The following is an 11506-nucleotide window of genomic DNA, read 5'->3' on the forward strand; positions in this document are numbered from 1 at the left end:
TAAAACTTTTCCGTTTTGGTGTCGCCAGAACCGTCCCGCCCGGATGGTGATTTTCACAGAAGAATGAAATCCCTAAAAACAAAACTCAGAAAACAAAGTCAGAATTGCATTTTTTTCCTCCTTTCACCTCACTTAAGTTTCCCGTGCATTATATTGTAAAATGAATGGAGTCAATTAAGACTACACAGCTTGAAATGAAAAAGAATGATGGCTTTCGGGTGACTCTTGACTGAATGTTCGTGTTAATAAAGCTGTATAAGTAAAAAACTGACCTCTTTGTGTTTGTGTTACTAAAGTTACATTGAAAAAAAAAAAAAAAAAGGAAAGGAAAGCCTTGTCGATGCGCGCATGCGCGGGATCGACGCGTTACGTCTGTTACGTCAGGGCGGGCTGTGACGCAGCGGCTGCCGTTCGGCAGGTGCGGGGAGCATGGGCTTAGTGTCGGAATATACCGGCAACGGCGACAAGTAGCCCCGGGGAAGCGGGGGGTTCTTCACCCACCGAGGAGCCCCGCAGCCCCCGGCAACCTCCTGCAGGGGGCGGCAGACGCAGAGCCAATGGCGGCGCCTCAGTTACTTGTGGTGGGGCAGCGGGTCAGGGCTGTGCTGGATGTGGCCCTGCGGGTTCCGCCTGTGTTCATCATTGACGCCATCCTGAACTGTTCCTGTGACTCCTCGGCCGGATTGGTGCCCCTCCTGGTGCAGCTGCTGCTCAGGCTGCTGGGTGAGTGTCTGCTGACCGCAGTGTGGCCGCCTGGGGCTGGGTGACTGCAGGGATCTGTGTACATGGCAGGTGACAGCAGGAAGTGCCGCCATCGCTGGCAGCTTGTAGGGCGGCCACAACCAATATGGCGGCACTTCCTGTTCCCCCAAAGATCCTGGGAAATCCCTGTGATCATCTGGTGACAATGGCATATGTTATGGAGAAAGGCAAGTTGCTTCTTAAAGGGGTTGTCCACTACTAGGACAACCCCTTCTTGATCTAGATGTTTGGCCCCAATAAAATAAAAAAAGACTATACTCCCCTCCTGTGCCGGCGCCGTTCTGGCGGTGTCGGCACTCGCTCTCCCCGGTTATTGTGAGCCCGGCGCCCAGTCAGCACTTATGTCACGGTCTCCATCTTTGGACGAATTAAACATGAAGAGGTTAGAGAGCAGCCGCATCCCCAACTTACTGTCGATCGATTCAGACGAAGGCGGAGACAGTGACGGCAGCGCTGATTGGGCTCACGGGTCAGAACAACCTCACCAGAGCCCCGAAACCGCGAGTGCTGACACCACTTGAACGGCGCCGGCACGGGAGGCGAGTATAAGCTAGTTATTTTATCAGGGACAAACATATAGATCAAGAAGGGCTTGTCCTAGGTTGATCAAGGTTGATCTGTTGGAAACAGGATAATGAGCAAATGTAAGCATGTGGGGGCTGCATGTGACGGGCCTTGGATGTCACCTATCACAAATAGTCCCATGAAGGACACATGTGGAACTGGAGATGGGATGAAAGGGGTATTCCCATCTCCAAGATCCTTTCCCAATATGTCGTAGGTGTAATAATAATAGTATTAGCAAATTCCTCCAACTAGAAATATAGTTTAGTTCTTTTGATAAGCAATGCCTCTTCTCATATGCAGGGCATGGCAGTAGCATAGGTTTCCATGGTTACGACCACTAGCAACTAACTCGCTATGTGAGTGGCCGTAACCATGGATACCTAAGCTACTGCAATGCCCATATGCGGTAAGACATATAGTTAATGATGAAGCTCAGCTCTGCTGTACAGTTAGTTGTAATCACACACAGCTCTGCAGTGAGATCAGGAGAGCAGACAGACATTACTTGGCTCACACTGGTAACACCCCCCTCTCATGTAAAATAAGTTCTGGAGGCTCTCTGGCACATGGAGCACTTCACACTTATATGGAGTAGGGCAGCAGTAATGTCACTGTGTAACAGCCGGAGGCAGCTGCGGAGGACTGGAGGTGGAGGTATGAGGACCGCATTGCACTTCTCTTCAGTAGTTTCTCCTGGGACCTGACTGTTCCCTGCAGTAGCCATGATGGATATAACCGTCATGAGTGGGGCGCCATTTCCCCGCTATATGACGGATCTGTCTGTCACAGGGCGTTGTGAAGTGCGCTTTCCTTCCTCACCTCCCGGCGCATGCGCAAGGCGCTGCTCTTCTAGATCGCGCTTTGTTTCCTCCCGGCTGGGTTTGTATGAGCGCAGTGCTCTATTGTGCAGGCACCGGGGAGTCACTGTGACTTCCGCTCCAGTGACACCCGGCGCATAACAAGAAGATTTTCTGCGGCACTGCGCTCATACAAACCCGGCAGGGAGGAAACAAAGTGCTGTCTATAAGAGCCACGCTTTGCTCATGCTCCAGGAGGTAAGGAAGGAAAGCATACGTCACAGCGCCCTGTGACGTACGGGGGGAGGGAAAATGGTAACTAGGCTGATAGGTGGCGATTTAGGGGAATAATCAGATAGGTGGGCTTTGCTTGGCGTCCCCCGAACGCTAAGCTTGTTGAAAACCAAAAAGATAAAACTACCTTTCTCTGCAATCAGACCTCTGCTATGGGCCATACAGGTAAGTATAGATTTACTTTTCTATAACCTGTAGTAGAGTTCTGATATCTCAAAAGTGGTGACAGATTCTCTTTAAAATCAGAGCAGTCGCAACTTTCTTGACCCACGGTGAACAAAGCTACTGGAATAATGTATTACATGGCGACCATTCACTGTAATGACCATTTATGAAATTCATGGAACTTAGCAAAAGTTCCTGCTTGTTAGGGTCCCATATGGAGGATTGGGGTGGAAGTCCATAGAGTATATAGAGGGCAGGTGTCGGTCACTATTTTCTATAGAAGCCATGAATCTTAACCTACAGGACGATGTGACGTACCGATTTGCATCTGATACAGTTAGGCAGTGGCCACCATTTATGGGTTTTGTGCTCCCATATCTCCGGTTGTAGTTTTTTTTGTTTTTTTTTTTCTTTTTTACCATGGTGGCCTCATTGAGAATTGCAATCCTTGTTGCCCCCTCTTGTACGTTTAGTGCAGTATCACTAATAAAGCTGCAGGTCATCTTTTGGAGTCCTCCCATGTCTATTTTCCCTGCAGATGCTGACATGCATACTGCGGGCATCACCCCAGGACACGTCTTGTGACCCAGCAGATGACTAATCTCTCCATCTAATGTCTCGCCCAGATGCAGTTGGACAGACGCCATGTTCCCGACCAATCAGCCCCGGGCATTATTATTAGGAAGTTTGCTGTGACCTTGCCGCATGTCTTCCCTGTGACATCACAGATTTTATACAACGTGAAGGAGGGGAGCGTCGTCCTGTCCCATTATAACTATATGTGAAGGCACAGCCAATGTCACACAAGGGATACTGCCTTACATTTGATTTTCTAAAGGGGTTATCCAGGACTATTTAATTTTTTTTACTATGGGCCTCAGAACTGACAAGCAGATAGCTGCTATCCAGCACCAATCTCTGCCTATACTGACCGCTCCTGCCGGTGATTCTGCCGCTTTCGCTGATGTCACGTTGACAGAGAAGTGGCTTCTCTTCCACTCCGCACTGTTGATGGGATGTGACTGCTGGCTCCCTGCTGCCTAACTGCGGGGAGCTGGCAGTCAATCCACATGACGCCAGCAGTCAACAGAGCAACTTGGAAGAAAAGCTGCACTGTTAACGAGGAGCAGCCGAATCACCAACAGGAGCGGTCAGTGACAGCTGGGTGGAACAGGCAGGTAGTTGCTTCTGTTAGCAATCACCACCTGCCTGTTAGTTTTTAGCCCATAGTATGAAAAAAACAAACAAAAAAACCCCCTCTTTTCGCAACAATATTTGGGACTAGATCTGGACGTTTTTGTCTGACACGTGGCTGTTGCTTCTTCCCTGGCTTCTGTGTGTTACACGCACCCTGCCGGACATCGCTCCTGTCGGGAGGTAATGACTCCTGTCACCTGTCAGGATGTTATTTCTGTATCTCTTCGTTCTTTGGACTCTGACATAGGACATGTTCAGAGCTTTCACCTTCCCGATAAGATTTCATCACCTTTGTAAAGTGAACTTTGGTGATCCTGAGCTTATATCTTAGCCATTACCTGTACTGTAATCCCCCAATATCCCTTCACATGATATGCAGGAACATTCAGCCTAATCCAACTGCTCTCCTGCTTAGGGAAGCCATTGACAGAGGCCTCTTCTCATGGCAGTCTGTACTCAGCGTCCTCTCCATTATCTGCCTTCCCCTCCCCTGTCTCTGTATTTGTTTTGTGATCCATAACATTCTTCCCCTTTTATTATGCCAATAACATGGCTAATATCAATTATTAAGATGTCTTTCCTGCCAAGTAACCAGCCCTCCACCTTCACGGATCCACACAGCAGAGAAAGGCTTTGTAGTATTTCAGTAATTACACCTGTGACTTGAGACCCTGCTTCACGTCCGGACTTTTTATTTAAAGGGATCGAGCAAAGAGTTTAAAAGGAAAAAAAAAAAAAATGTCATGGGTACAGAACAGCACTTGTTCACCTTCAAGCCCTCACCCCCACGAGGCTTTGTCTGTCACTGGTCTCTAAATCACAGCAGCTATGACTACTGACTGACGTGTGACCGCTGCAGCCAGGCTGTTCGGTACCACTGCAAACAGTCAGTGATGTAAACGGAGACCAATGGGTCACCTTCGATGATGAAACATGGGGAAGATGACTGGCCACATAGAATTTTTCATTTGTTAGACTTCAGTAAGCGCCCTTTACATCGTTGTAATACTTTCCTTCTATAAAGGAGTCCTTGGCATATAGTGGGGTCTGACGTGGTCTCTGGCATCCTGACTGGAGCCATCATTTTATTGTGTTGTTGGTGGATTGGTAATTTTTATAAATGAAAATATGAAACCAGGGCTGTGGAGTCGGTAAGCCAGACCTCCGGCCCCTTAATTACTCCGACTCCACAGCCCTGGACTCACTACTCAGCGTGTACATAAAGTGCAGCACAGCTTCATCTCAACTAAAAGCCAAGATCCTCAGCTCAGGACAGACATTTATAGGACATTAAACAAGTTTCCCAAATTCTTATGGAAAAATTTACAGCACATCCTGCACTGAACTACTGAGCCCAATGTATCATATATTTTAGGAGTCGGTCCATTTTATACCAACTCTACAGCTCTGCATGAAACCCTACAGTCAGGGTACCCTTTTACTTTTGGTGCATTTTTGGGGTTCTTTGTTGTTTTAGTTTCCAATTGCAGCAGGCTCTAGGTGTGCCAATTTTTTTCCATGCATTTTCTATAGGCTTCTCTTATCACAAAAACATATACACATATAAATACATAAATATAAATAAAAAAACAGGATTACTGGGGTGTTTTTTTTTTTTTTAACAACCTGAAGAAAAACACTGACAAAAGCTATAAAGGAAATTCAAGGCTAATTACACACAGGTTTTATGCAAGGTTTTCTTGTTTTTATTTTTGCTGAAGGAGTTTATTGAGGAGGTCAAAAAATGAGTTTTCTGAGGAAATTTCATTTTTTTTTAAACCCCTTTACGACGTGGTACGTAATAGTACGCACCACGTCATATCCCCCTGTTCAGCGTGGGCTCTGGCGCTGAGCCCGCACTAAACCGGGCACATGACAGCTGATCTATACAGCTGACATGTGCCCGCAACAGCCGCGGGTGGAATTGCGATTCACCCTCGGCTGTTAACTAGTTAAATGCCGCTGCCCATCAGTGACCCCGTCACATGATCGCGGGTCACCGATGGGTTCGTATATACACTGCTCAAAAAAATAAAGGGAACACTCAAATAACACATCCTAGATCTGAATGCATGAAATATTCTCATTGAATACTTTGTTCTGTACAAAGTTGAATGTGCTGACAGCAAAAACACACAAAAATCATCAATGGAAATCAAATTTATTAACCAATGGAGGCCTGAATTTGGAGACACCCCCAAAGTGGAAAAACACACTGCAGCCTGATCCAACTTTGATGTAATGTCGTTAAAACAAGTCAAAATGAGGCTCAGTATTGTGTGTGGCCTCAACGTGCCTGTATGACCTCCCTACAACGCCTGGGCATGCTCCTGATGAGGGTGAGTATTGTGTGTGGCCTCCACGTGCCTGTATGACCTCCCTACAACGCCTGGGCATGCTCCTGATGAGGTTGTGGATGGTCTCCTGTGGGATCTCCTCCCAGACCTGGACTAAAGCATCCGCCAACTCCTGGACAGTCTGTGGTGCAACTTGACGTTGGAGGATGGAGCGAGACATGATGTCCCAGATGTGCTCAATCGGATTCAGGTCTGGGGAACGGGCAGGCCAGTCCATAGCTTCAATGCCTTCATCTTGCAGGAACTGCTGACACACTCCAGCCACATGAGGTCTGGCATTGTCCTGCATTAGGAGGAACCCAGGGCCAACCGCACCAGTATATGGTCTCACAAGGGGTCTGAGGATCTCATCTCGGTACCTAATGGCAGTCAGGCTACCTCTGGCGAGCACATGGAGGGCTGTGCGGCCCTCCAAAGAAATGCCACCCCACACCATTACTGACCCACTGCCAAACCAGTCATGCTGAATTATGTTGCAGGCAGCGGATTGCTCTCCACGGTGTCTCCAGACTCTGTCACGTCTGTCACATGAGCTCAGTGTGAACCTGCTTTCATCTGTGAAGAGCACAGGGCGCCAGTGGCGACTTTGCCAATCCTGGTGTTCTGTGGCAAATGCCAAGCGTCCTGCACGGTGTTCAGCTGTGAGCACAACCCCCATCTGTGGACGTGGGCCCTCATACCACCCTCATGGAGTCAGTTTCTAACCGTTTGTGCAGACACATGCACATTTGTGGCCTGCTGGAGGTCTTTTTGCACAAAGGCGGAGGTAGCGGTCCGGCTGCTGGGTTGCTGCCCTCCTACGGCCCCCTCCACGTCTCCTGGTGTACTGGCCTGTCTCCTGGTAGCGCCTCCAGCCTCTGGACACTACGCTGACAGACACAGCAAGCCTTCTTGCCACAGCTCGCATTGATGTGCCATCCTGGATGAGCTGCACTACCTGAGCAACTTCTGTGGGTTGTAGAGTCCATCTCATGCTACCACGAGTGTGAAAGCACAACCAACATTCAAAAGTGATCAAAACATCAGCCAGAAAGCATTGGTACTGAGATGTGGTCTGTGGTCCCCACCTGCAGAACCACTCCTTTATTGAGGGTGTCTTGATAGTTGCCAATAATTTCCATCTATTGTCTATTCCATTTGCCCAACAGCATGTGAAATTGATTGTCAATCAGTTTTGCTTCCTAAGTGGACAGTTTGATTTCACAGAAGTTTGATTTACTTGGAGTTATATTCTGTTGTTTAAGTGTTCCTTTTATTTTTTTGAGCAGTGTGTGTGTATATATATATATATATATATATATATATATATATATATATATATATATATATATATATATATATATATATATATATATATATATATATATATATATATATATATATATATATATATATATTAGTTGAAACCAGAAGTTTACATACACTATATAGAAAAAAAGACACATCTGCATGTTTTTCTCTGACATGAAATCAGAATAAACCTTTCCCGTTTTAGGACAATTAGGATTACCATGATTTTTAATATTTGCCAAATGCCAGAATAATGAGAGAGAGAGAATGTTTTAAGGCATTTTTATTACTTACTGCAAAGTCAAAAGTTTCCATACATTTCATTAGTATTTGGTACTATTGCCCTTAAACTGAATGTGTCGCGCTGGCTCTGTCGCGCTCTCTCTCTTTTTATTATGGCATATGGCAAATATTAAAATCTGTATATTTATTATAATATAATTGTTTTATTTTCAGGCAGTTTTTGGTCTTAACCTGCTTCAAAAGACTCCTCAAAAAAACTTTCACACAACCGAATTTTTGGTCCTAATGCTGTCTGTAAAAAACAAACAAAAAAAAAACTGGACAGCACTCGGAACAGTGTTATTCAATGGGGCAGTGCAGATGAGCAGTTGTTTTCAATTGCTGCCATAAAAAAAACAGACAAGGGTGACTAGTAAGAAATATCGTCCCACTTTTCTGGATGAAACTCAGGACGATTTTTCTTTTTCGCTCATGTGAACCTGCCCTACAATGAAGCATATAGTCAAGCACGTGGGAAAAAAAAACTAAACCACATGCTGCTTTCTGAAACAAAAAGATACACAAAGTGTGAACGAACACACACACGCACTGTTTATTGGGCATTTCATATTTTACAGCCATTGTCCGGCCGCAGCATTTTATGACGAGAAAAATTATAATTTTGCTAAAAAACACTGAATTCATGCCGAGGGTGATTTTACGTTCACCAAATAACAATGTCGTCTTGCCATTTAGGTGAAATTGATGAGCTCAGATCTTTTTCTAGAATTACAAACCATTGTCGTATTATTTTGTGTTCTTACTAAAATGTGGACCCGACCGCCATCTAATAACCTCCCTGTTCCTTTGTCTTTTTTATTTTTCCTCAGGTATCCTGTCAGCTACTGTAGTGCTAGTGTTGTCCCGGAGAGCACTCTTCAAGTTTTACGCCATCAGCATTGCCCTTCTATCTGCTGCCACTTCAGTGTTGATCAACTACTACACCACTTTGAACTTGACTTCACCTTACGGACTGGTGGACCTTCCACCAAGCGGGTCTTCCCTCTGGATGCCACTGATTGGCTCTCAGCTCGTCTTCGGCATTGGATTCATCACTTTGCTTGAGATCCAGTGTACTTACTCCAATCTCATCATCGTGAACATGCTCGTCCCTGTCATCGGCTCCATCATTGACGTCGCAGCCGAGGTGCAAGAATCGCTCGTCATCATTTCTGGCCTCGTGCTCGCTGTCTACACTACAGTCTGCCTATCCCTTCGCTTCAAATGGTTCTACTATTCCACAAAATACACGTTCCTCCTGCTGAAGCACATGTATCAGGTTTACGGACTGCAGGTCATGTTGGAGGACGCCTGGAAAAAAATCCACTTCCCTGACGTGATGAGAGTGTTTTGGTTGACTAGACTGGCTACCCGGGCTGTGTTCATGGTCTACATGCTAAGACTGATGGATGCCGAGGCAGGAGAAGCTTCCTACTTTATGCAGTGGGACGACTTCTGGGAACTGGTCTGCCACCTTATAATCAGTGGCTGCGACTCCACAATAACAGTTTTGGGGATGAGCGCCGTGATCTCTTCCATAGCACATTACCTCGGACTTGGGATACTTTCCTTCATCGGCTCCACCGAAGAAGAAGACAAACGTCTTGGCTTTGTCGCTCCCGTCCTGTTCTTTATTTTAGCCCTACAGACTGGCTTGAGCGGACTAAAGCCCGAAGAGAGACTTATTCGCCTTTGTCGGAACATGTGCCTTCTGTTGACAGCAATTTTACATTTTATTCACGGAATGACTGACCCGGTATTAATGTCACTCAGTGCCTCCCACGTGTCCTCTTTTCGCAGGCATTTCCCAGTGCTCTTGGTTTCGGCATTCCTCTTTGTGCTTCCAATCCTCCTTAGTTGCATCTTATGGCACTACTACGCCCTGAACACCTGGTTATTTGCTGTCACGGCTTTCTGCATTGAACTTTGTCTCAAAGTCATTGTTTCCTTGACAGTGTACACGTTATTTATGATCGACGGCCACTACAGTGTAGTGTGGGAGAAGCTGGACGACTACGTGTACTACGTCCGCTCCACCGGCAGCATCATAGAGTTCATATTTGGCGTCATCATGTTTGGCAACGGAGCCTACACCATGATGTTTGAGTCTGGAAGCAAGATCCGAGCGTGCATGATGTGTCTTCACGCGTACTTCAACATCTACTTACAAGCCAAGAACGGGTGGAAGACGTTCATCAACCGTAGGACAGCTGTCAAGAAGATCAACTCGCTTCCTGAAGTCCAAGTGTCCGAGAGCAGCGAGATCGATGACGTATGCGCAATCTGCTACCAGGAGTTCCGCACGTCAGCCCGGGTGACGCCCTGCCACCATTACTTTCACGCACTCTGCCTTCGGAAGTGGCTGTACATCCAAGATACGTGTCCAATGTGCCATCAGAGAGTCTACATTGAGGACGATGCAAAAGAAACCCCGTCCTTTTCCAACAACAACGGACTGGTCGTGCCAAATGAAGAAGCTGTACAAGATCTCGCCGACGGAGAACCGGAGCGGGAGCTGGATGGCCACCATCTAAATGACGACGAGAGCACGGCGGACGAGGAGGAGGAAGAGTGGACGGCCGATCGGCACAATCCCATCCCCACCGAAGAGTTTACTCACGATCCGGATAGTCTGAGGGATTAAGCGTTATTTATTGTTTTATTATTTTCTCTCCTCTGCTGTTGTGTGTCTCTACTAATAAGACATTGAAAGGTGGATATAAGATCGGGAAACCTCTTTTTTTTGTTGTGTTTATTCTGAAAGCACAATCAGAATCCTGAAGCAAGGTCTGAACAGATAAGAGTCTCTTTAAGTGCTACTGTAAATATCTCATGGTCTCTTTTGTGACCTAATTAAAGTGTGTACATTCTTGTACATGAAATAAAAAAAAAAAAAATGGTTTTACAGCCATTGCTTCTTTGACAGCCAAGTTGAAGGAGTTTTTATGGTGTTGCACGTTTGAGATGGTAACAGGGGACTGCTTGGCAGCACAGAAAATGCATTTTATTAGAGAAGGGATATGGAAAAGCCGACCGAGCTGCACCTCATTGTGGCAGAGGAGGTTGGTTATTTGACGTCACCTAATTATCTAAATTATGCATTTTTAGAAAACTGCTAAAACCCTTCCTCACCCCACTCCCCCTCAATTCACACGTTGCAGGATTTTGTTACGGAAAGTTCTGCAACTGTCCCATTGATCTGAAACAACCCCGTTGGCGCGGGGCATTATTATTTCTACTATTTACTGCAGTATTGCAGTTTATAGTACAAGTGATCAAACAATTGTGGGTTCAAGTCCCCTACGGGGACTAAAAAAAAGTTGAAATGAAATTAAATATAAAAGTTTGCATTGCTCCTCACCTTTCTCAAATCAAAAATATTAAAACATTTGGCATGGCCGTGTTCATAAAAAGTCCGAAGTGTGAAAATCTAAAATGAACGTGGTCAATGCTGTAAAGAAAATTTTAAAATAAAATTATATTTTTCAGTCATTGCATCTAACCAAAAATGCATTAAAATACTAGTGATAAGCAAGCGTGCTCGGCCCTGCTTGATACTCGATCGAGCATCGGGGGGCTCTGGTATTCTCGATACACACAGATCGCATAGTGTGACACGTACCGGAATACAAATGATAGATGTTTAGGTGTTAGATGTACAAAGATAGATAATAAATAGACATCCGTGCGAGATATAATTAGTGCCATGTGTGTGTGGTTTACTGTACATGTATTTAGCTAATAAATGAAGAAATTGACTTGGGGTTCCCTTTATTTTTGATGACCCGTACAGGT

At 45.7% G+C, this 11506-nt stretch overlaps 1 protein-coding gene across 1 annotated transcript; it reads left to right on the forward strand.

Moving 5' to 3' along the window:
- The first annotated feature begins 340 nt into the window (after positions 1-340).
- Positions 341-11203, forward strand: RNF139 (ring finger protein 139). Its single transcript, XM_073679864.1, has 2 exons — positions 341-723; positions 8542-11203. The coding sequence occupies exons 1-2, from the start codon at positions 558-560 to the stop codon at positions 10353-10355; spliced, it is 1980 nt and encodes a 659-aa protein (XP_073535965.1). The 5' UTR covers positions 341-557; the 3' UTR covers positions 10356-11203.
- The last annotated feature ends 303 nt before the right edge of the window (positions 11204-11506 follow it).

The sequence above is a fragment of the Phyllobates terribilis genome, unplaced genomic scaffold (genome assembly GCF_046119375.1).
Source record: "Phyllobates terribilis strain yellow unplaced genomic scaffold, ASM4611937v1 Scaffold_4__5_contigs__length_816908805, whole genome shotgun sequence".
NCBI lineage: Eukaryota > Metazoa > Chordata > Amphibia > Anura > Dendrobatidae > Phyllobates > Phyllobates terribilis.